The sequence below is a fragment of the Bubalus kerabau genome, chromosome 3, assembly GCF_029407905.1.
Source record: "Bubalus kerabau isolate K-KA32 ecotype Philippines breed swamp buffalo chromosome 3, PCC_UOA_SB_1v2, whole genome shotgun sequence".
NCBI classification, from domain to species: domain Eukaryota; kingdom Metazoa; phylum Chordata; class Mammalia; order Artiodactyla; family Bovidae; genus Bubalus; species Bubalus kerabau.
Window position 1 is genome coordinate 81,939,477 of NC_073626.1, and position 26,365 is coordinate 81,965,841.

The 26,365-nt window shown below is 40.3% G+C and overlaps 1 protein-coding gene and 1 long non-coding RNA gene across 14 annotated transcripts in view; one reads left to right on the plus strand and one right to left on the minus strand.

The window, feature by feature from the left end:
* Positions 1 to 950: 950 nt before the first annotated feature.
* Positions 951 to 26,365, minus strand: part of B3GALT1 (beta-1,3-galactosyltransferase 1) — a 616,865-nt gene continuing 591,450 nt past the window's right edge. For 12 of the 13 annotated variants that reach the window (XM_055572364.1, XM_055572363.1, XM_055572362.1 and 9 more), the window contains one exon: positions 951 to 5,879. In XM_055572364.1, the coding sequence (XP_055428339.1) occupies positions 4,670 to 5,650 (981 nt within the window). In that variant the 5' untranslated portion in view covers positions 5,651 to 5,879 and the 3' untranslated portion in view covers positions 951 to 4,669. Of the gene's footprint in view, positions 5,880 to 12,623; positions 13,666 to 26,365 lie in introns of those variants that run through there. The other variant, XR_008711875.1, reaches the window with a different exon arrangement.
* LOC129646349 (uncharacterized) lies at positions 13,681 to 24,507 on the plus strand. Its single transcript, XR_008711877.1, has 2 exons — positions 13,681 to 14,188; positions 22,139 to 24,507. It is a non-coding gene; the product is annotated as an uncharacterized LOC129646349 (long non-coding RNA).

The following is a 26,365-nucleotide window of genomic DNA, read 5'->3' on the forward strand; positions in this document are numbered from 1 at the left end:
GATGGATTGAGAGAGTAGCACGGACATATGTATAAATATATGTTACCATGTGTAAAACAGATAGCTAGTGAGAAGCTGCTGTACAGCACAGGAAGCAGCTTGGTGCTCTGTGATGACCTGGAGGGGTAGGGGGGAGGCTCAAGAGGAAAGGGATATATGTACACATATAGCTGATGTACTTTGTTGTACAGCAGAAACTAACACAGCACTGTAAAGCAATTACACTCCAATTATAAAATTTTTTAAAAGTCACATTGAATACAAGTCTTATTTCATGTTTTTATGTTCTACTCACATTTCAACTCACCTGATAGACTTTACCTTTTGAACTTTGGGGTGCAGGTTAGTAGATCCAAAGCTTAATGTCAATTAAAAAGTGAAGACCTATTTGGCTAGATCAGATTGATAATAGAAAGGAAACTTTACCTCTTAAAGAGCTATTAGTCTCTTGCTTGCAAAGTCAGGTATCAGCAATCAGCATCTACTTGTTAGCTGCAAAGAATGCCTGACTGATATTTTTCCAGTCTCATCAAACTTTTAAGAGTATGCAATATTCCAAAGGATACATGTATGTGAAATGTAAGGATGACACTTTAGCCTTGGATTTGACATGTCCTGATTCACCGCACATTATCAACATAATGCTCTTTGGATTTGAATTTGTTGGCATGTTCAACCATTACAATTTAACAGAGAGACTTACGTGAAGCTGCCAAGGGGCAAGGAGGATAGTAGTTTCCTAAATCCTGGAGTAGTCCATAGTCTACTAAACCAAGTCATCTCTGAGTTGACTATCAAGTTGCTATGGGCTCTTGTGCACAAGCTCCAAGTGATTTGAACTGTCACTGATATTGAGGTTGTGAGGAAGGTTAACAAGACAACAGGACATCAGCTAATTTCAATAATCACATCTCGCCAGAGAGATTCTTTCAGAAAAGAAGCCAAGTGGAAAGTCTGTTCTGCTTCTGTTTATTTGTCCCCATGGTTTAAAAAATCAGCTTTATGGAGCCATAATCTTCCTCATGACAGATGGGCTTATACATTAGCATCGTGCTCTCAATCAACAATTTACATTTCATAAGGAAGGTGAAGAAACTGAATGTAAAGACATTTTCAGCATCTATTTTTCAGTTTTATAACACTGATACAAAAAATAGTATTCTGATTAGCAGCTTGATTGGCAACCCATGTAACCCTAAGTTGTACTACAAAACTGGAGAGTGCACTTTTACAGACAATTACATTTGGTGAAACAGTATGTACAATTTTGACAAATAAATACATAAATACAATCATTCATATATAACGACGTACCTAAATGTCAATTATCATCAACAAGCGTTTCTAGTAAATTACTTCTTTCATTCACAAGTTACTTTGTTGCTTATAAAAACTATCTTCACCTTTACAGAAGAAATTACATAATCAATTCCCCCCTAAACCCACATATTAGGAAAGGTAGAAAATGAATCCCAGATGTTTTATGGAAATATTTCAGTCTTTTAATAGAAGAAATTTGATTGAAAAACTCCTTCCTTAGCTTCTCTGTAAAGAGTTTCTTTTCCCCATGTCATGTCACACAAAGGGGTTTTGTTCTTCTGAATTTATTTCAAATTGAAAATTATCTTCATTTTTTGATTTTGATTTTTAAAAATACAATAATATATATTGAAACTGACATTTGCTCCAATATAAGAAGACACAAAGCCACGCAAACTAGCCACCAAAGACAGACTTTTCCCCCCCAAAAAAAATTTTTAATGAAAATTTAAGAGTATAGACATGAAGTATTGATATCTTTTGTTATCTGATGCATAATGAACAAAACAAGTGGGGGGACAGTCAGAAGGTTTTCCTAAAATTGTCTGAATTGACTTCTGGTAAAATGCTGTCTGAAACACTATTTTATGTCAAAGAAATAATAATAAGTTTAAAAATGGCTTAACAAATCATTGATTTGTTAACTAATACTAATTTGGCCAGTGTCATAAAATTAGCAAAAGTAGAAAATTAGAGCTTTTTCCCGATCACTTGATTTAAACATTTTTGGAACATTCAAAAAACAAAGGGCAACCATGCTTTAGGCTATTGAAACTGGACAAATGACCTTGCCTCACCAAGTTCCATGCAGAAGGAAATGTACATAGCAAGCAGATTCTAGCAATACATACAGCTGGGAAGAAGAAAAAAAAAAATGCCTTTAAAAATATATACATATGGTTTTTGATGAATATTTACATGTTTGTCACATGGGTATTACTTAGCATAAAAAAGTTAGGAAATAGTTCTTTAAGACATGATTCTCGACTTTTGCTCCTTTTCAAGACTAGGGCTCTATTCATAATGTACTCACACACACTTATAAGTGACCCACAGATGTATACATGTGATGTTTATAATGTGCAGTTCCTTGACACTGAAGGTGGCTCGACTGAGCACAAGGTAAACGCAAGACGTTGGCATAAGACTGGGCCTTGATTCGACTACATGATGGACAGGCAAACTAAGTTCAGAGTTGTGAGACTTTTCCAGCGATTGGAACTCACAGCAGTTGCGAGTTGGAGGTTTGAGGGTGGCTCGCCTTGTGCTGATCCATTTTTCTCCAGGCTACCTAATGTTATTATCTAATCAAACTCAGTGGTCCTGCTGACTTGAGATGAAGATGTATTAAGGGACAGGAAGGTCTGTCTCCTATTAGGTTCTCTTGGGCTGGAGACGAGAGATTCAGTGTTTTCAAGAAATAAGCCTTGATTTCCATTTGTACATTTCATCTGCTTATTTGCTATCAACTCCTAGAGGGGCTTGCAAAGGGCAGGTTTAAAAAAAAGGTATACTCTTTCAGTTGTGGCGCTTTCTTTGAATGGAAGCAAACAGAAGTTTTCTAATGAGTGCTGGAAATGTGCAATGTGTGGATTTGCTGAGTGTCTATTCTTCTGCCAGAGGTGGACTACCTCTGCCAGGCTTCAAAGTTCTTACTGAGAACCCAGACCAAATGTTTCCTGAGATCTAACTGGATGTGATACATTTTGCAAAGCGTGTGCTTCAGTGACTGTAATGTACCCACAGCCAGAGGCTCCTCCCTCAAGAAAGGCAGCTGCCTTTCCTGTCAGCATCCTGGGATATCAACGCAATGCACTGAAGTAATAACTTATTCATTGAAACCAGAAGAAATGACAGAGAAATCAAAGCCTTCCCAAACACCTAACATATTCAAGGAAAAGTCAGTCTTAGAAGAATCAGGTGCACTAATAGTTATATTTGATCTGTATTTTGGCAGATATTATACTACAATGATGTTACTACTACTGATGACCATCATGGCAATTATGTAGTTATTTTAACATTTAGCATAATGCATGATACACTGCTTTAAGTAGCACCTTTAAAACTAAGGATCCCCAAATATTTAGCAAATGCAATTTGCTCTCACAGCACCTGTAAGGTAGGTGTTTTTTCCAGCTGTTTTATAAATGAGCGTATGGAAGCACAGCAAAGTGAGGTTGCAGGCTTACATGATTCACATGATGGCCGCCATAGAACCTGTACTCAAGCTTCCCCACCCTTCCTTCCCATAATCCTCAATCACAGAGCTTCCAGAATACCCCTGAACAGCATTGCTGTTAGAGATACTTGAATGTATCGGATGTTAAAGAGATTGCATCTATCAACACTAGACCTAAATCCTTCAGTAACATTGCTCCCTCTTCAAATATTTTTTCATGAGCTTTGCAAATGTATGGAAGGGGCATTTGACACCAGTGCTAAGCTCATGCTAATTATAATGCACATGTAAATTTCTATTTTTTCTCCGTGTCATTTATCATCCTTCTGGCCTCCTACCGACATTTCTACACATGTGCCTGTCTGAACCAGAAACTGTAAAAGGTATTTAGTGACATTGTATGGAAGGAAGCAGGTGAAATTACATTTGGCAAAGTCTCCTTGGAGGCACCAGGTAATGTTTGTTCTGAAAGAGCAAAAACAAATCTCCTGTTTATTTATTAAGTAGCATTTTATATACATTCTACCTGCTGACCAGGTTTAATCCTTGGATCAGCAAGCAGAGTTGTCTTCCAAACAGAGAGAATATTTGATTCTCAAGTATAAATTTCCATTTTACTTAACTGCAGCCTCCCTACCAGTACTAAGTTCATTTCTTGGTGGAACTGGAAATACTGTACACATTCCATGGCAATATATGTAAAAGTTCAACGTAACACCACATGCAGTATGAATCATCACATCCAGTGTGTCTCCCTGACTGTGCTGTTTCTGAATTGTTTTTGATTAAGTGTTATTTACTTTTGCAGAAAGAATATGAAGACATTACAATGAGTTCCAGTTTCCCAGAACCAGATTTTTTTTTTTTTATCTCAGATGCACAGTATGTAAATCCTAGCCTTTGTTAGGAAGTTGCTTTTTGAGATGAATGCAGTACCTTAGGACCTGAGAATGAAATCTGGCCTTGTAAACCCATGTATTATTTCTATGAGCATAGCTTAACATGTGGAAATTGGCGATTCAAAAAAGGAACTAGGATTGGGAAGAAAAATACTTTTTATAAACCCCTTCACCAGTTCATTTCCCTTGGTGACACTGTAAAATACCTACACCCTAAGCCTCATCTCTTAAAAAAGAAAAGAAACACATATTTACATTGGTAAAAATCCTAACATCTGAGATGTTTCTTGCTTGACATGTCATTCCAGATTCTGTGCATTTCTTCTGGAGAGATCTGATGCACGGTGATCACTCGGCGGTACCTACACAAACTATAGGCCATTTTCCAGTGATTGAAGCCACTGTTCTGGAAAGGATGGATGCCCAGCTTTCGAAGACACAGTCCCACATACACATCCTCCAGGTGAAGCAGCCTGGTGTGGAGTGAGGTCTTGTAAATGAGCTCAGCCACATCAGCTGAAAAGATATAGCCGGTCCCCGAGCAGAAGGGCGGGTAGTTGCTGTCAGGGTACAAATCCCTGGGCATATACCACTTACTGCGGACATCTCGGATGGGCCCTCCGTTGATGACATAGCCGGTAAAATACCTTCTTCGTGGCTTGGTGGAGGGTTTTAAGAGTTTGTAAATAAGGTTGTCCATGTTGACAAAAATGTCGCTGTCTGTTTTCATGACATACTTGGCTTTCGCACAAAAAGTGGCCACCCATCTCATCCCCATCAAGGTTTTGAGGGTAAGGTTATGGTAGGAATCAATGAAGTCCTCCACGATGATGTCGTGAAAGATTTGGCTCTCTTGCTCCACCATCTGGTTGAGAACGGGATCCGCGTTCTTGCCCAGGAGGAACAGGGTGGCTATCTTGATCCCTTTGAAGTTGTTCTCGTCCCCCCAGGTCTCTCGGATCGCCTGGCGGGCATCGAACTCTTTATGGGTGGTGCTGATTAGGATGACAAGGAAAGGAATGTTTTTCTCACATTTGGTGGGCTCGTTTATCAGAAATTCAAAAGAATGGGGGTTTATAGGTCGAGTTCTTATGTTGCCAAAGGTGAAGTTTTTCCTTGCAACCGTCAGATGGCTGAATGGCTTGGAGCCCGTGTAGGAGGAAGTAGGGCGAGTTACGCTCAAGTACCAGAGAGCGCTGGCCCAGCACACCACGGTCAAAACGTACAAACAGGAGACCTTCGAAGCCATTGTCCTGAGAGCACGTCTATTCCCAATATTGAAGAGTATGCCTTCTTGGCATCAGTTTCTTTTCGTTTGGCAAAGGTTGCATATTACTAGGAACTTTTAAAGTTCGACAGATCAGCGTGAGTGCAGGACTGTCCATGGGTCTCAGTGGCTGTCTGGCATCTCTGTATTTAGTCTACTTTCCTCCAAATCTGAAGCAAGGGTCCATGCCTCATCAATCTTCCTCTAAACTCTGCAAAACCAATAAAGTACAGTTGTCGTTCAGATTTAGTCATTTCACATCCTCAAATAAACATAATGAGCCTGTAAGAATGACCCATGCTGATCAAAATAAACGTAGGCATGCATTTCCATCAGTATTGAAAACTCCCTGACACAGGCATTCTACCTTTCTTTCCTTGCTGGAAGGTGTTTATGGATATTCATACCTCCGTGGCATTAGCAAATATACTATAGATTATAAACTAAAGATGAACGTGAAGGAAACAGAATATTCGTAATTGTCATAAAAGATTCCCTCTTCACAAGAGGACTTCTTTGCAGTTAAATACTTTTTGATGATAAAGTCTTCTTCTAACCAGGGAAGTCTCACACACAGTCTCATATTTTCTCAAGTCTAAGTTATTGTTTGTTTGACTCTGATGAAGTAATCATTCTGATGAGGCTAATCTCAACACCTCCTTGCTTTCTCTAGGTCCATTCTTGAAAATGCATCGATTACCACTAGAAAATCTCAGCTGATAGTATCTCCCTTGCCTTTGCCTTTTAGAAGTCATTCCCAACTTTTCCTCACTTTCCCCTTTCTTTGGGTCTCACAAATATTACTTCCTCATTCTTTCTATGACACTTCATACAGAGAATATCCTTACTCCTCATGCACAGAGACCATGGCCCTAGTGACCTCCAGACAGTGAGCAACATTCATTTTGGAGCTGATCTAAATGGTACCGCTTTTTGTGGTTTTTAACAATTCACCCTTACGTCTCCCTGGTGAAATTATACTGTCTCCTTTGTAATTCTTTTTACTTAGTTACACTTGCCTATAAACACAGTGGGAGTGTAAGAGAGACCATGGAGCCTGGGGGCCAGAAATTCAGTGATGTGGCAGAACTCTTTAACTGGTGTTCAAATTAAAATGTTGCCCTTCAGAAGCCTAATCCCTTCTAGACCTTCAGCTGCTAGCATGTCAGTTATAAATATATGCCAGGTTACAACATCCATTCATGTAAATAATCATCTCTTCCTTCTTGGTTAGAGCAAAATGTGTCTTGGAAAACAGAGACAGCAAATAATGGAAATCAGTTTCACCAAAGTCTGCTTCAAAGAAAACTGTGCTCTTGGATGTATAGACTGTATTGAAAGAACTCAGGCAGGAGGAGAAGGGGACAACAGAGGATGAGATGGCTGGATGGCATCACCGACTCAATGGATGTGAGTTTGAGTGAACTCCAGGAGTTGGTGATGGACAGGGAGCCCTGGCATGCTGCAATTCATGGGGTCAAAAAGAGTCGGACACAACTGAGCAACTGAACTGGACTGAACTGGGATTATAGACTGAAAATCATTTTTCCAAGCACAATAGTGATAATGAAATGAAAAGACCTGATGGGCAACAGTGGAGGCAACACACACCTTCTTGTCTATGCCAAGCACTGCTGTGAGTATATGATACGTATGAGGCCAGCAATAACTCAGTGTAGTTATGGTTCTAACTAAATGAACATCAGAATGGCTTCAAGCAGCATGACTCCAGGCACAGTCACGCCTCCATCCAACCCATATTAAACACTCTGTAAACATAGGCTCCAGTATCCCTGGCCTTCTGGAGGGAATTTCTGCTCTAAGTTGCACTGAAGGTGATTAAAAAAAAAAAAAAGGGGGTGAGAAGTACAACAAGCTTTGAAACTTTAAGCAGTAAGTCAAAGGAAGTGAGAGAAATCAGCAATAGAGAATTTAGTAAAGGACTTCTCACCTTGGGATATACAGACACCGCCTCCATTTGAATGCCACAGGGATGTGAATGAGTCTCAAGACGGGACTAGAAACCAAACTTTCTCCACCACTGTCCTAGCCTAGGATCTGATTCTTAGGAGCTTGCCTTTATCATCATATATGATGATATAAGCCCTTGTCACCTTTCATACTTTTCTATTAAACTGTGAGCCACCTATCATTGAGCTGTTAAGGGACTACCCAAAAGCATCAACTGGAAGAGGCTTCTATCCAGTTCTCTTCTGGAGTCACTAATCAAGCTATCAATGGAGGGGTGGGTTAAGAATGGGGCGTGTGACATGCTGGAGAAACAGAAATAGAACCCAAACGCCTCCTCAAGGAACTCATAATCCAGGAGGAAAGACTTCAAGGAAATGATTATGATTAGAACAGTGGGATAAACATTTTCATCATAAGGCAAATGGAGTACACAGGACAGCTGGGCTGGGCCTGGGAGACCTAGGGATGGTCCTGCAGAATGTGCAGAGTTCTGCTCCAAAGGGCACCATTCTCCTTATACTGCAAAATCAATCCCACTCCTCCATCCCCTCCCAGAGTTTAACAAAGAGGTTGCCTTGGGAACAATGGCAAGGAAAGCTCAGAAAAGCTATCCAGGCTGAATCTTCAAGGACATCTAGGAATTATCTGGATGAGGGTTGGGCATTTTAGGCAGAGGGAACAGCATATGCCAAGTCAAAAAGTGAGAGAGCCTGTCATGTGCCAGGACTGTAAAGGAAGAGGAGATGGTGATGGAGGTGGTACTTACAGAGACAGGCAGGGGGCAGATGGTGAGTAGCACTCAGAAACTGTTTGAGCTAAGTATCTGGTTACCCATCTTTGCAGTCTAAAGGGTGTAAAGGAGGATTTTTACCTTCCCCAAATCCTGTGCACTGATTTTCAAGAGCAATTCATTCCTCCACATAAAGGATATCTATCTCCCATAGTTCTATGCCCCAGAAGAATAAGTGAAAATTCATTTTATCTGGTAACTTTCTGGTAAGATTTTCTAGCAGAAGAGACTCCATAAATATAGGTACCTGAGCAATTTAAAAAGAGCTAACAGAGGGAGAAACAGAAGAGGAATAGGCGAGAGCATGAAGTGAGTACATATATTTACAAACATTTTCATAGAAGAATGAGCATTCTTCCCTATTCAGCTAACAAACATGATGCTTCTTGCCACTGTTACTGCAGGTCTCATTTAAAAATATATATAGTGCACCAGGGGCCTCTCTGGTGGCTTCTCAAGATGGCAAAGAATCTGCCTGCAATGTGGGAGACCTGGGTTTGATTCGTGGGTCAGGAAGATCCCCTGGAGAAGGGAACAGCTACCCACTCTGGTATTCTTGCCTGGAGAATTCCATAGACGGAGGAGCCAGGGGGTTGCAAAGAGCCAGACTCGACTCAGCGACTAATAATTTCACTTACTTTGGTCTTCCCTGGTAGCTCAGCTGGTAAAGAATCTGCCTGCAATGTAGGAGACCCCAGTTTGATTCCTCGGTCAGGTAGATCCCCTAGAGAGGAGTTAGGCTACCCACTTCAGTATTCTTGGGCTTCCCTGGTGGGTCAGATGGTAAAGAATCCACCTGCCATGTGGGAGACAGGGGTTCAATCTCTGGGTTAGGAAGATCCCCTGGAGAAGGGCATGACAACCCCCTCCAGTATTCTTGCCTGGAGAATCCAATGGTCAGAGGAGCCTGGTGGGCTTCAGTCCATGGGGTCGCAAAGAGCTGGACACGACTGAGTGACTAAGCACAGCGCACAGTACACCAGGCACTGTGCTGTGTGCTGCATTTGATGTCATGGATTTCACAGAACTTTCTTGCTCACAGTGTTCCAAGAGAGGGATTTTCTCCATTTTACAGATGAGGGGATGGCAACTCAGAGATACTAAGTAGCTTGTTCAAGGCCACACATTAGGTGAGTGACCAGGTAAGTAGTCTCCCCAAGCTTCCTAAGGCCTGTTAGGACACAGGCAAAATCCTTGGCACAGGAAAGCCCAGGGTGGAAGGGAGCATCTCGGGCTGCTGTCCTCCCAGAGATACAGGTTTATTTTCTTAGATGTGTGTCCATCGCTTGAATTTTTTTTTCTTAATTCATTTTGGTTTGCTACACATCACACCACATCAGTTCTGTGGGGCTCCCCAATCAACAAAAAAATTCTGATTTGCAAAGAGCAGATTGAAGGTGAAGATGCTGGGGGTAGGGGTACCAGCTGTAGATGTTGAAGAGGTTCAGAAACACTGTAGTTTCTTTTCTCTGAAGTCCTGCAAAAACACACACACTGAAAGAATCACTCTTTCTATTGAGTTTTTGTTTTTTTCAGACAAGAACAGAAGTAGGCGCAGTGCTACATCTCGGTCCCCCATAAAAGAGAGGCTTTGAAATGGGAAAAGAAATCAGCCAGAATCTAAGGAGTAGCCAAGGATACTGTGGACCCACAGCAAGGGGTGCTCAAAAATGTCCTTTTTGCTCATAACCAAACAGATTTCCCAGGTGGTCAAGCAAGCACAGAGATATGCCTCTGGACCAGAAAGAGTAATATAAATAAAGAGAGGAGAGAGTAGCCTGGTGCATTGAAGTCTAAAGGGTAATTTCCTGTATGTTGGATGAAGTTGTTGGTAATGGACCAGATACTCTTGTTTTACTCCTTGAGTAACTTGCCCTGTAGTTTTCTGTGTCTCAGTGGCCTTGGGTGTAAAATAAGGGCAAAAATAGCATCTGCTTTGCTTCCATATCCATTATAGGTATTGAATTGCTGGGGAGAGAATGCTAGGCAAGCAGATGATATTGGGATATAAACAGCACGTTCCAATGGGGCGAGGGGCTTCTGTCAGTCCATGGGTTCAGGATTTGGGATCCAAGCACATGTATTGATCGATTCTTCTAAATACGTAGGATTGCCTGCAAAGATTTTCCTGCTAGAGAACTCTATTTTCTTCCCGGAAAACTCAAGGCTGAAAGTCCACTGAAAAGTTAAGAAAATTCATCAGCTTAATAGTTCTGGGGAAGGAGTGAGTGGAATCCTCCAGAGAGCAGAATCCTCCAGAGAGCTCCTTCAGTTTTACAAAATTGAAACAAAACAAAACAAAGCAAATCCCTGTTTAACAGACACCTTAATGTATAAGTAAAATAGCAAGTGGCACAGATAATATTTGTTACTCCTTTTAAGCATCCTTCCCTCGTGGCTCCAATGGTACAGAATCTGCCTGCAATGCAGGAGACCTGGATTCAATCCCTGGGTCGGGAGGATCCCCTGGAGAAGAGAACAGCTACCCACTCCAGTACTCTTGCCTGGAAAATCCCATGGATAGAGGAGCCTGGTGGGCTACAGTCCATGGGGTTGCAGAGAGTTGGACATGACTGAGCGACTAACACAGACTACAAGGACTGACTACACATTAACTTGTCATCCATTAAATGCAAATCCCTCCATGTAGAAACATTTAAGTACAATATTTAAAAGATTCCCACCCACCCCCACCCCAGGGCCTTTCTGTATCACAGGTTACCTTCATTCATAGAACTTCTGTAACCATCCACCTTCACGTTTCAGAAAGTTAATGGGGCAGAATTTTCAATTTGAGAGGCACATGTTTCTCCTAGAAATTGCATCTTGGATAGTCTGTTATTTTGAATAACTTATTGTTTTTAAGTCTCTGAATTTGTGAAAAGTTCTGTTGTATAGCCAGAGGTCAGTCCTAATAACAAGTGGGTAGTGTCCCTTGGGTGATGTATGCATGGTTTGGGTGCCACGTTCATGTCCTCCATCATAGTTCAAGCAGGCACAAGTCAACTCTGACTTCCTAAACCTCAGTTAGCACTGAGCTGGCTTCACAATTATTTTAGCTGCCCTGCACCCACGGGTAAGCTGCTAAGTCGCTTCAGTCATGTCTGACTTTGTGCAACCCCATGGACTGCAGCCTACCAGGCTCCTCCATCCATGGGATTTTCCAGGCAACAGTACTGGAGTGGGGTGCCATTGCCACGGGTAAGGGCTCCCAGCAAATGGCCTGCTTTCATGTCCTCTGTCTTAAGGAATATAACAGCTCCTTCACTGGCTCAGCAGAGATGCACTGAACACCTACCTGCTGACGCCGGGCTCTGTTTTCTAAGATGGTAAGATGGATGGAGAGCTTACTTTCTAGGAGAGGTAGGCAGATATTAAACACATGATAAATGAAGGAAAAAATACATTCAGATAGAGATACATGCTGTGCTACAAATAAAGTGAAGCGGTGGGGGATGGAGACTGAACAGAGTTGCAAGGGGACAGGGCTACTTTGGTTAGATTGGTCAGTCTCTAAGAGGGGGACAGTGGAGTTGGGAATAGAAGGTCTCAAGTATTTCTGATTCAGTTCTTGAGTCTTTTACTAAGTTTTTGTTTCTTTGCTTGGCTCTTTGGGATAAATGCTTTCTTAGGAACATATTTTTGGTTTTTGATCTCTGCCCTTCTCTTGTTTTTTGGGTTTTCTTGGCTTCATGTTTCTCAGCTATGGCCTTTCCACGCACTCTTGCAAATGTCCTACATGCCTAGAGATGTAGGTTAGCTACTGTATTCATTGGCTAGGGATTCTGTGACAAAGAAACACAGAGTAGGAACTTAAATGAGGTACGTTTATTGCTTCACAGTCCTAAAGGCTGGAAGTCTGAACAGATGTTGGCTGGGTTCACTTCTTCCAAGGGCTCTGAGGGAAAATCTGTCCCATGCCTCTCTCCTACCTTTGGGCATACTGTTGGCCATCTTCAGTGCCCCAGGGTTGTAAATGCATCACCCAGATCTTTGCCTTCATCTTTCCTTGGTGTTCTGCTTGTTTGTGTCTCTGTGTCCAAATTTCTCCTTTTTATAAGGATTGTCTGTGCTCATACTCAGTCATGTCTGGCAACCCTTTGGAATGTAGCCCACCAGGCTCCTCTGTCCATGAGATTCTCCAGGCAAGGACACTGGAGTGTGTTGCCATTTCCTCATGCAGGGGATCTTCCTGACCCAGGGATTGAACCTGTGTCTCCTGCATTGCAGGCAGATTCTTTACCCACTGAGCCATCAGGGAAGCCCCTTTATAAGGACACTAGTCATATTAAATTAGGGCTCACCCTCATGACTTCATTTAAAAACGCTGTTTCCAAACAAGGTCACCTTCTGAGGCACTGGGCTAGGACTTCAGTGTGTCTATTTGGAGAGACATAATCCCATTCATAACTACTTTCCTGGGTAGCAAGAAAATGAAATATTTTGCTCCACAAGAATTCACTACTCCACACATTTTATTTTCTTGATTTAAGCACAGAAATTCTTGGGTTTTGGTAAATTAACTTTGAAAGGATGAACGATTTGTAACTGTTAACAGCATTCAAAGGAGGATGAAACATGCGTGTGTAATGGGACACAAACTTTGGTTTGCTTTTACATTAGAAACAAAGCTAGTTCAGATTATATGTTAAGAGCACGTGAAGAATATGACACAATTTGTTTATCTTACTTAAGCAGCCTTTTGTTCCTGCCACTTCTCTTTCCCTGGAACCTTCCTTAAAAACTAATTAGTTGAGAGAGCTAAGTCAGGGCTGTGGCGAATTTTCCAAAAGCTTGGGGGCCAACAGTTCTTGAAATACTGATCTGGCTTCTAGAAAATAAGGACAATTCTCCAGTGTCACCTCAAATTAACAGCATTTTTATTCTTCAGAACAAATTTTGAATATTTAGAGGCCATGGAGGAGTACAAAAATGGTCTTAATGTTAAAATCTACATAGTAACTTTAAATTCGTGGTGCAGAAAGATAAACCAGTTGAAAAGAAAAAAAGCCCTTTTGTAATTAGTTAAAATAGAGGAATGAAAACAAGACAAATTCAGAGAGAGAGAGAGAAGGCTAAATACTAGTGCTTATAAAATGCTCTTGAAATGAATGCGAAGCTGGCTGTACAATGCATCACGGTGGTCAGTAGGTAAGAGATTCGTTCTGAAAAGTGTTTTGATCTCAGATAACTTTGCTCACAGCCAGTGAATCAGTGAAATCAAAGAATCTTCGCTCTGTGGGGAAATTCAAGAATTCAGACCGCAACAGAACTAATTGATAAACGAGCCCCAAAAGCCAGAGAGTCGACTCAGCTGCATTAATTTAGTGAATGGTTATCTTGATGCCATGCTCCCTCCCTTCCTCTCGTTCTTATAATTATGCTCTAAATAAGCACAGGAGAGGAAGAAATAAAGCACTATTAACACCAGATAATGGTCCTTGAAGGCAGAATTTCATAAACCATTATGTTATACAGCTTGCTAACTTATTATCTTTCCAAATCACAGAGGGCTGGCTTTCTCTCCTAGCCTTTTCTCTCAAGTAAGCCTCCTTGGCCGTGGAAGGCCGCATAGCCACACAAGCTGAAATCCCTGAACGCTCGTAGTAACTGTAACTGTTCTGACTCTTCTGCCTCAGGAAGACAAAGAGCTAATTTGTTCCTTAAAAAAAAATTAATTATGAAGCCTTTCAAGGAGACCCCATAATTGAACTTAGCCAACAGATCATTTGCAACGAGGATGTGGCAGAAAGCAAAAGGTAATATTCATCATGACTTGGCAGTTGAAAATCATTTCTCTCTCAAATCTGGAAGAAATTATTTGAACCTTTCTTTCTTCAGTTCAATATACCTTGAAATTTATTGCAAAGGGCCTTTATAAATCCCTGCACTGAGAAGAATGGGGCCAGCTTGAAAGAGGAGTACTTGGGATGAGGGTGCCTTTGTGTGGGCTTAGGGCTCTTGCTATTCTGAAAGCTACACTCTATTTCACTGCAGAGAAAGTACACTTCAAATTAGAAGGGAAGATTATAGCTTTCTTCAAATCAATGTGTTGCCCTAGTTCTAGAATTCAGGAAAATTTTAAACATTGCTACAATCCTCTCAGGGAAAAATGAAAATGAGGATATCTCATTATTTTAAATAAATGCTTGGCTTTCCTTTGCAGTGATGGATATTCTGTCTCGACTGCCTCATATGAGACACATTTTTAAAGATGGGCAGAGCGATCACTTATTTAATCACAGGAGCCTGGGAGACCGGTAATGCGGTTGGTTGGGCCTCAGATAGGGCGTCTCTACTGGGAGAGGAAACGCTGGGATGTTTTATTACAGATTTGGAAGAGCACACGAGGAAAGACATCCTGCTAATATAAACAGCAGCTGGGAGAATTTAAAAATGATGAGCTATGTGATACCAAAAAGAGTTTTCACTTGGCCCATTATTTTGGGGGGAAGCTGACAAAAATGGGTATTTTTAGAAGCTAGAAAGATGTTAGTGTATTGCCATCTAAAATTTACAAAGTCTAAAGAGCAATATTTCTTAGATAGCTCATGACAGAGAGATGATATTATTTTAGGTCATATTTCAAAGAAAGATATAAGTACCCTAGCCACTGATAATATGTGGACAAGAATTTGCAATTTTTATTTTCCTTTCCCCCCTTTTCTAAATTGAATGCCCCTTTATGCCATATCACTTCACTGGAATATATAATAGCCCCACATAATCTCATGTAGACGCTGTCAGTGGAGATGATTCTCCAGGCAGGCAGTCTTATGGCGCTAGAGGTGCTGGACTCAACTCCCAGGTTTTAGTCATTGGTTCTGAACTCAGTGCATCTTTCTGCCTTGTTTCCTCATCTGTTCAGTGAGAATGATAATATCTGGATATTCTTTTCAGGGTCAGTGTTAAGGATCAAATTTCAAAAATTATTTGAAAGTAATTTGTAAGCTGAAGACTGCTACATGAATTACAAGTATCATGACTGTTAATATAAACATGATAAAGACGAATCCTGAGAGGACTACCTAGAAAAGGTTTCCTGAGCAATGATCGGTCAGTGCATCTTGAGTATGTGGTACAAAACCAATTTTCTTACTTGGCTGTTGCCCCCAAAAGCCTGGTGTTTCCAGATGATTCTTTTTGTAAGAAGTTTCAATGTCATTTTATAATACCTATATTAAAAAGGTCTTGCACTTTTGAAAAAAAAGAGGGGGAGAGGAAGTTTGCAAGTTGGAGGGAATGTCATTATGGGTATTACTATTGGCACTAATGTGAGACAGAATTAAATGTTATCAAATAGGACTTGAGAATATGAAAAATCTATCAGATTTTACTAGCCCTTTGAGTAGCATTTACATAGCCATAATTAATATTCTATGTACATGAAGATAGGCTGAAATGACTATGTCGTGATTCTTTTCCAGATGCTTAAGACAAAGTCAATACAAAATTCATGATTTTTTTCTTTATTGGGTTGTCAAGGTTTTTACTAGAACCTAATGGAAAGATGAAGAAGGTCTATACAGTCAGTCAAAACAAGACCCGGAGCTGACTGTGGCTCAGATCATGAGCTCCTTATTGCAAAACTCAGTCTTAAATAGGAAAAACCACTAGGCCATTCAGGTATGACCTAGATCAAATCCCTTATGATTATACAGTGGAGGTGATGAATAGATTCAAGGGATTAGAACCGGTAGAGAGTGCCTGAAGAACTATGGACAGAGGTTTGTAACATTGTACAGGAGGCGGTGACCAAAATCATCCCCAAGGAAAAGAAAAATAAGAAGGCAAAGTGGTTGTCTGGGAAGGCTTTACTAATAGCTGAGAAAAGCAGAGAAGTGAAAGGTAGGGGAGAAAGGGAAAGATATACCCAGCTAAATGCGGAGATACAGAGAATAGCAAGGAGAAAAGAACAATGCAAACAAATGGAGAAAAATAACAGAATGGAAAGACTAGAAATCTCCTCAAGAAAACTGCAGATATCAAGGGAATAATTCAGGCAAGGATGGGCACAATAAAGGACAGAAATGGTATAGACCTAACCGAAGCAGAAGAGATTAAGAAGAGGTGGTAAGAATACACAGAAGAACTATACAAAAAAGATCTTCATGATCCCAATAATCACCATGGTGTGGCTACTCACCTACAGCCAGACATCCTAGAGTGTGAAGTCAAATGGGCCTTAGGAAGCATTACAATGAACAAAGCTAATGGAGGTGATAGAATTCCCGCTGAGCTGTTTAAAATTCTTAAAGATGATGCTGGGAAAGTGCTGCAGTCAGTGTCAGCAAATTTGGAAAACTCAGCAGTGGCCACAGAACTGGAAAAGGTCAGTTTTCATTCCAATTCCAAAGACGTTCAATGCCAAAGAATGTTTCAACGACTGCACGACTGTACTCATTTCACATGCTAGCAAGGTAATCTCAAAATCCTTCAAATTGGGCTTCAGCAGTAGGTGAACTGAGAACTTCCAGATGTACAAGCTGGGTTTCGAAGAGGCAGAGAAAACGGAGATCAAATTGCCAATATCCGTTGGATCATGGAGAAAGTAAGGAAGAAAAATACCGAGCTCTGCTTCATTGATTACGTGAAAGCCTCTGTGTGGATCACAATAAACTTTGGACAGTTCTTAAAGAGATGAGTGTACTAGACCATCTTGCCTGTCTCCTGAGAAACCTCTATGGAGGTCAAGAAACAACAGTTAGAACCAGATATGGAGCAATGGACTGGCTCCAAATTGGGAAAGGAGTACATCAAGGCTGTATACTGTCACCCTGCTTATTTAACTTCTATGTAGAGTACATCATGCAGAATGCCAGGCTAGATGAGCCGGCCACAAACTGAAAATATCAACAACCTCAGATACGGGCTTCCCTGGTGTCTCAGATGGTAAAGAATCTGCAGCTGCATTGCCTGCATTGCAGGAGACCCAGGTTCGATCCCAGGGTCAGGTCGAGAAGATCCCCTGGAGAAGGGAATGGCAGCCCACTCCAATATTCTTGCCTGGAGAATTCCATGGACAAAGGAGCCTGGCAGGCTACAGTCCATGGGGTTGCAAAGAGTCAGACACAACTGAGCTACAAACACTTTCTTTCACTTTCAGATATGTAGATGCTATCACTCTAATAGCAGAAAGTGAAGAGGAACTAAAGAGCCTTTTGATAAAGGTGAAAAAGGAGAGTGACAAAGCTGGTTTAAAACTCAACACTGAAAAAACTAAGATCATGGCTTGTGGTCTCATTACTTCATGGCAAATACAAGGAGGAAAAGTGGAAGCAGTGACAGATTTTATTTTCTTTGGCTCCTAAATCACTGCAAATGATGACTGCAGCCATGAAATTAACAGATGCTTGCTCCTTGGAAGGAAAGCTATGACATACCTTGACAGCATATTAAGAAGCAGAGACATCACTTTGCCGACAAAGGTTCGTATGGTCAAAGCTATGGTTTTTCCAGTAGTCATGTGAGAACTGGATCATAAAGAAGGCTAAGTGCTGAAGAATTAACTGATGCTTTTGAACTGTGGTATTGGGGAAGACTCTTGAGAGTCCCTTGGACTGCAGGGAGATCAAACCAGTCAATTCTAAAGGAAATCAACCCTGAATATTCAGTGGAAGGGCTGATGCTGAAGCTGAAGCTCCAATATTTTGACCATCTGATGTGAACAGCCAACTCATTGGAAAAGACCTTGATGCTAAGAGAGATTGAAGGTAAAAGGAGAAAGGGGTAGCAGAAGATGAAATGGTTAGATAGCATCACCAACTCAATGGACATTAATTTGAGCAAACTCCAGGAGATAGTGGAGGACAGAGGAGACTAGCATGCTACAGTACATGAGGTTGCAAAGAGTTGGACACAACTTAGCAACTGAAAAACAACATTGGAAATGTACTCTTACATGGTAAGTCATCACTGTGATACAACTAAGAGACAACCAGCTTTCACCATCAGAATCAGCTTTATGAATTGTTCCATCGTCACCCAAAGGAACCTCTGGGTGACAATGAAGCTTTTTTTTGGCAGAGTAGCTTTTTAACTATGTGCTTCAGTCCCTGGGGTTGGGAAGATTCCCTGGAGAAGGGAACAGCTACCCACTCCAGTATTCTGGCCTGGAGAATTCCATGGACTGTGTAGTCCATAGGGTCGCAGAGTGTCAGACACGATTGACTTTCACTTCTGTTTCTGAAATCCTGTTTTGTGTACAATATTCTTATTGTTTAATTTAGTTCTGTCTGCACTGGGTCTTCGATACTGTGAGCTTGCTTTCTCTAGTCCCGGCAAGTGGGAGTTATTCTCTAGTTGCTTCTCATTACCGTGGTTTCCCTTGCGGAGAATGGGCTCTAGAGTGTGTGGGCTCAGGTTGAGGTGCGCAGGCCTCATCGTTCTGCAGCATGTGGGATCTTCCTGGGACAGGATCAAACCTGTGTCCCCTGCATTGGCAGGCAGACTCCCAACTACTGGACTACCAGGGAAGCCCTATAATATTCTTAATTTAGTACCGACTGGCCAATCAGATGGAAGTGCTGATATTTCTTTCATTCTCCTTCTCAGTCAACTGCCTTGGTCCTTCACAGTCCTTGCCTCTGCCAATCCTCAGCCTTGCTTCCCACAGTTCGTTCTCCAAACCCTTGCTCAGCTTCATCCTCACCAGACACTCTTTTATGCCTGAGATTTCCATTTCTACACATTTTCTTCTGTTTACAAGTTCCTTTTCGCTGACGTTTCTTATTTCCCCAGTGGTTAGACACCCAGCCTGCCGATTTTCATTCTACTGCCGTGTTGAACTCTTCACCACAATCAGCCTTACCTATATAGCTCTAGAATCTGTTTGACTCCTCTAGTTTGGATTCCATAGGCAGGGTTTAGAATATTAACCTTTCCCATGGGCTTTTGGTTCAGTTCTCACTTGAGTATCATTTCTCTTTTTTCTCTCCCTACTGCATAAATCTCCCACTGTTGCCTGTCATCTTTCTTTTGACTCCTGTGCCTTTAAATATTGCGGGGTAAGGTCTGATTATCAAAGAGACTGAGATAGTTTGTCTCTTGGACAAAGCACAGGATTGACAGTCGACGTGAAAAGATTCTAACTGTAGCTCTGCCATGAAATCTCTTTGGAAACCTACCCCCATCCCCTGGACAACTCTCTCTTAATTTAAAAACTGCATTATCCTAGAACTTCCATGGTGGTCTAGTAGCTAAGACTTTGAGCTCCTAATGCCAGGGAACTGGGTTTGATCCCTGGTTGGGGAACTAGATCCCACATGTTGTAACACAGAAGGTCCTGTATGTCATGGGCAGCCAAATTAAAAAAAAAAAAAAAAATAGTGTTAAAAAAAATTTGCATTAATCCTCAGTGATTGGAAATCCTGCCACTAGTCCATGTTTTCTCAGCCCATTTGGTGAAGGACTCTTCCAGATTTGGTGTTTTCAGCCTCTCCATTCCCACTGGCTCCTATCTTGTTTTCAGAAGTGCTTATCTGCTTTTGCTTAAAAAAATGACAAGAGTGACAGCAAAACCTTCTCCGACATCGCATTAAATTAGCAGTATACTTTTCTCCTTCATTTCATATCCAGAGCCTCTAAATGAGTGCTCTTCCCTGTTTTCCTCGATTTCCTCATCTGTTTAACTCTTGCAATTTATAAGCATGCCCTGTGCCACCCTCCCCGCTCTCAGCTGCCTTTGGCACTCTTGGTCCCTCTCTACTTTCAGCTTTTGTCTCGGCTTCCTTCTTATTCATTCCTTCCTTCTCGCTGCTCAGCTTTCTGGTGGTCCTCTGTGTTTTCTCCTCTGCACCCCTCCTCTGTCTGCTCTTTACCCTCTGCAAACCAGTCCCTGGGCCTCCTTTTAGTCTCCTCAGCATGGGGAGCTCATTCTTTTGAGAAAAGGCTTCTGCTGTCAACCTTCCAAGAGTGCTCTCACCAGAAAGGTGAACCAACTTTCTCTGTCTTCCCATTTTCAGAACTGTTTATTTGTAGCAAAGCAGGGAGACATGTGGTTTCCATCTGCCTTTTGCTTCCCCCAACCTCCACTTAAGACAATTTATTTCAGAATGCAAGTGTCCTAGTCCAAGTTCTTAAACAGGGAAGTCTGCACCACAGACAAACTCAACAGGCTAGGATAGGTTTTGCTAATGACAACAAAAAGTAAAAAATGATTCTGCGCTTCCTGTCCACCTACATATATGAGAGGTTTTACTTTTCATTATATTTGAGATGTCAGGCTGTTTCTGAAACTGTTAAAATGTTGTAAAGTCCTATTCAAAGCGTGTTTTTACTTGGCCCATTAGAGATGACTTTTCATGAAATTCTGAGGCTATTTTTTGTTTAAGGACTGCATTTTAATAGTCATTTTTTCAGTAAGTCATAGACAGATGGCACCGGTGAATTTTCTAAGAGATTTCAAGCTATTTGCTTTCCTTTTCCTTTATTATATAATTTGAAAACCCATCAGACAGTTTGAAAGTTTTACAAAAGTAGGATTTAGGAAAGGTCTTTACGTATAATTGGAAACAGTCATTTGGGAGAGAAAATAGTCTTGGAAAAAAATTTCACTTGCCATTGAACATTATGTTTCTTCAGTCAAAACTAATACCATTTTCATGAGTGGGTAGATTCTCAGAGCACATCATTATTAAGATTTGTTAAATCAGAATGATCACTTTAAGTAATTCTTTTGAAATAATATTTTAAACAGTAGTCATTGCTTAGTATTTTCTAGGACTATATTAAGTGCTTTACAAATAACTATTTGTTCATCTAGTTGACGTACTTAGAAGACACACCATTGCTTCCCCACCTCTACTCACACCATGTTCTCTACAGTTTACATAAAACCTTCCTAACAATTTTCAGTAGCGAAGACTCCATGCTTCCCATGCAGGGAGCCTGGGTTCAATCGTAGGTCAGGAAGCTAGATCTCACTTGCTACAACAAAGACTTCACATGCTGCAACTAAGGATCTATGTGCCACAAGTAAGATCTGACACACATAAATCAAAAAAAGAAATGGGTATTCTTGTTCCTATCTTATACAAGAGGAAAAAGACCCAAAGAGATTAAGCTTGCTCCACCAGCATCTTATAGCTAGTGATTAAACCTGGATTTAAACACAAGTCTATTAAACTGTCATGTGGGGGTCCATACAGTATATTCTGCATTTTACTTTTTACATGGTAGTCAGATTTTAAAAGTTTGTTTTCATATTTTCTGTAATATAAAAATTATCCATGGACTAATGTGAGAAATAGGGAAAACTGATTCAGAGGTGCTATAAATCTTAACATGGCTTTAAGGGTCTTTCTGGTCCTGAGATCCTTAATTTTATAATGTAGATGTGTAGTTATTATTTTTTTAATGAGAACTGGAGAAAGGATGAAGGACTCATCCCCATTTACAAGGCTACTCCCTTCACAATATTTAGATATCTAGAAAACTAAACCAATAATGATGCTTAGAGCGCATGCAATTCAATGTCAAAAGGAAATAGTTGCTCTTAAGGGATATTTTAATTAAGCTCTGAAGGCCAGATGAGCTACTTACTCATCTTTACCATAATGAAGCAGTCATTTTTATCTCATGGAGAGTGTAAGATGTGGCATCTGAAGCTCTGTTACTTACTAGCTATATGACTATAATCAAGTCAAGTCTCCACTTATGGCAGATTTGGTAGATCAGCTAACTGATTTCCCATTCCAATCTCCCTTTAGCTTTTCTTCCAGGAAATAGGTCATCTGTAATAGAAGATGAAGTCCAGACTACATTTCCCAGGTCCCTTTACAACCAGGATAAATGCATATGACTTAAATTCCACCAATCAGAAGCCTCTGGGCAAGACAAAGCTGCAGGAGTGAGCACATAAGATGGCAACTGCTCCCTAGTTATTTGGATTGACTGGAAGGCACATGGAGTGACAAAGTTGTTTCTTCTGGATCACTGTGATGGAATTTCCTCCAAATGTGAACGTCGTAGGCGTGGGCAGAGGCAGGGGCAGCCTTGATGCATCCCCTAAAAGCGCTCCAAATAACTGTCAGGCACTGTATGGGCTGTGTTGTTCATGGCCCTGCTGTCTGGCTGGTTAGGAGCCAAACCTGAGTCTTGCCCTCCCGGAGAGTCCACGAACTACCTAATACTCTGACGAGTTCCCTTCTCTTTAACCTGGTTAGAGTGGACTCTGTTGTCTGTAACAAAGAACTCCAGACATCATTCAACTTCTTTAAGTATAAAATGAGATAATGATAATCTAATTTTGATTAGAGGTACATGGTTGTAAGATGCAGTAAGCTTTAAAACGGCATATACATTTTAATTTCTGTTATTATTAATTGTTGGCCACTCACGTTTTGCTGGAGAGAACTACCAACCACCACAAAATAAATCAGTCCCTGCTGTATTCATCTGGGGAAATGCTACAGAGCTTTGCCCATGTGAGGTGCAGCCTTTTGAATTAAGGAATATACTTGAAAACTCTATTTTCCCTCTCCATGCTGTCTAAGAATGTATAGTATGTGTCTTTGTGGACTAGATATCACCTGGCCCTCTTATTGTGATATTGCTTAGGAAAAAATATCCTGGATGACAACTGATTATTTATTTCTCTTGTGCCCCTTTCTCCAAGGTCAATTCACAAAACTACACAGCCTTCATTTAAAAACAGCACTCCAAAAATGTACTGTCAAAAATTGCTGAAAATTCATTTGGGTCTTTTTTTGTGATGTGTTAATTTTACTTATATAATTATACATGGCATCATACATGTGTCTACTTTCGAGTCTGGAGATGTGCTGACAACTTATTTTCTGTCCTTTTTTTTTTTTTCTTTCCTTTTTTGGTACTGAAAAGGACCATTGTATTTTTGTTTGCACTTATTCATTATATGTGACAATTCCATGATTAAAATGTATAAATGTTACATTAAGTATACAAATTGAAATGAAAATCCCCTACCTTTAAGGAGCTCATAGCTATATTAATTATAATCTAGAAGAAATAAATAATTAGTTATGCTACCTTAACTGAAATAGTTAACTGTTGATGAGGCTGACTGGGTTAAATTAATGGAAGAGACAACATTTTACTTAGATTAAAATTTTTTTTAATGGAATCTCAATAGAAGAAACACTGGTTGTGGGGCAGAGGCATCAATGATAAGATGAAAGCACTTGCAAAGAAACAAAGGTGTTAAATTGTTTGGTTTGTTTGGAGAACAGGGAGCTCTCCAGTATGGCACACTCTTGGATTCCTGATAGAGTGTAGTTAAAATTAAGAATGCAGAGGAAGTCATTGCTCAGGAGTATATTTCTTCTCCACCATACCTTTTATCATTTCTTCCTCTTCAATATACTTTCCTAACTTCACTGTTGATTGTATTTTAGGTTGACTGTTTCATATGGAAAACCCCCTTAATCCAAAGACCAGTTTCTTTGATTGTTTTGTAACTGCGTCTTTTTGATAAACTGTAACTTCTATAAGGGCAAAGATTTTATCTGGCTTTATCACTATTTTTATTACTCTCATTATTATGTCTATCTCTATCACTATGCCTAAGCATAAAAGCACAGTGCAAGAAATACTATAGTTGATAAATAAATAACTGCTGAGTAAATGGCTTCTAGACAGCCATAAACAGTAATCTATCATCCAACAGGAGCATCAACAAGAACCCTTTGCTGAGGTGTCATAGATAAGTGGACTATATTCAACAGCAAGTATTTATGTAATGTGTAAAGATACAGAAGAAGGTGCTTTGTAGTCTGAGTGTTAACTTTTCCCATGGTAGACCTTTTCATTATGCCATTCAAGGCAAATTTTTGCTTCTGACTGAATTCTTGCACTCATGGCTTAGTTATAATGATTCTAGATTAAATTTCTGGATAAAAGATAAAGTTTCTGTAGGTGACAATAAAATATATACAGACAGTAACTCTGCATTAAGAGAAATTCAGGAAACAAAGAATTTGCAGCTTTTCTGGGTGAATATTTTTCAAAGTTTTCCACAAGTTGTCAACTGTCAAATCCTTGAATTATTCTTTCTGGAATGTCTTTCTGAACTGATTTTTTATAAATTATCTGGCTTGCTGTTGTGGTGGGTCATTTGTGATTACATCTATCTTGTCCAGTTACAGCAGTAACATGTGTAAATTGGATCTCTAAGGAGTGATAAAGTGATGCAAATAGTGCTTTTCACCTTGGGTTACCATGGCCACAGTCATTATTTGCAATCGCTACTGTGCTGCGTTCTTCTATGAAATCCCCTAACAAGATGCTTCACCTCATGTCACATCCAAGCTACTGATAAGAATATATTCATTGAAAAGTTTGGAGCTGACATCATTACACTGACAAAATTGCCCTTCCAAAAAATTATTTTCAGAGCTATTGTTAGGTTGATTTTAATATGCTTGGAAATTCTTGATAGAGACCATATGTTGCCAGATTCAAGAGGATAATTTTCACTCTGAGTAACAGGAGTGGGGTGAAGAATAACCCTCTAATGACTGGAAGGTTTTCAAGGCATGAAGCACAATAGCAGCAATGTGCTCCCCCGTTCCCTGGGCATATGTCAGTCTCAGAAACCTAGCAAAGAAGCGTTAGTCTCTGGGGAGCTCCAGGGCATGGTTATTGTGGCAGTTGTTAGGAATCAAGATGATTTATTTTCCATTTGGCTCAGAGAGCTAATCGAATAAGTAAATTTCTGCTATGAGTAATGCATTCTCCTAAATGGAGGAGGTTTTTCAAAGTACTGCCTTATATATAACCAGAGGTATTCCAATATATTACTGTTAGGGTTGTATGATGCTAAAGGGTGGGAAACACTGCGTTAGATGAGGTTATTCAGATTGATTCACTGCAGGACGGCTCACGGCCTTCACTGCATTCTATTTCTTTGGGAATCTCAATACAGAGACATAACGTGACTCACTGATTCTGTTATTACTAGGAGCTTCTTGGCACAGTTAGGGATGCTATGGTCTACTGGACAGTTAAGATGTTCCATGACTTCCTTTTCGGCGTGGTAAATGTCTATCGCCATTTTTTGATACAGTATTTCTTGTTTCTTAAAAAAAAAAGTTATCTATAAAAAGGCAGACTGGTCATAGCCTTTTGGTTACTTTATGGGGTGAACATAATCCTATTAGAATTTCTTTTTTTTTTCCTTTAATCTTGTTAGCCTAATGCCTTATTACTCTTAATTTTCTTAGCTTTTCTCTTTCTAACAGTGTATTTTAAAGCTTTATTGCTTTGGAGAAAGCTTTTGTTTTCAGAAGCAAAAAAAAAAAGGATGCATACTCAAGATAGAAAATTTAGAGGCTCAAACTAAACAAAAAGAAGAAAATGAAACTCACCCGTAACACTATCAAGCAGATATGAGCACTGTTGACAAGCAGATGTAGATCTTTTCTTTATTTGCATTTTATGTATTTTCATTTATAAATATAGAAAGATGTTATGTGGACATATTCATATGCTTTTCTCCACTTGGCAAGCAGCAGCAACACTTTTGCATGCTATTACCTGCTCTCACACCACTTCATTTTCAATGACTGACATATTTCATTTAGGAAATCACTTTTCTGCTGTTGGATGTTTAGTCTTAACAGGCTTCCTATTCTTCCCTAGTTCACTCTGTTAGCATTCACAGAAACTGCAGTGATGTGAATATCAGAACAGACGACAGTGTTCTCAGTTCTTTAAAGCCTTGTCCTAGAAACTTCACATGTCTTAATTGCCATGTCAGAGGATAAGGCACTGACAATAATCTGCCACCTGGAGTCCCTGAAATCATACTCACGGTGCTATTGATGGTCATAACTTCCCAACCTGGCTCATCAGTCTTCAATTACAGCTTATTCCCGGGCCACTAATATTTCAGAGGAACAATACAAGCAGTGTATGGGTCAAATCCACAGAAAAGCACTAAGTCAATTCTTGTGGCT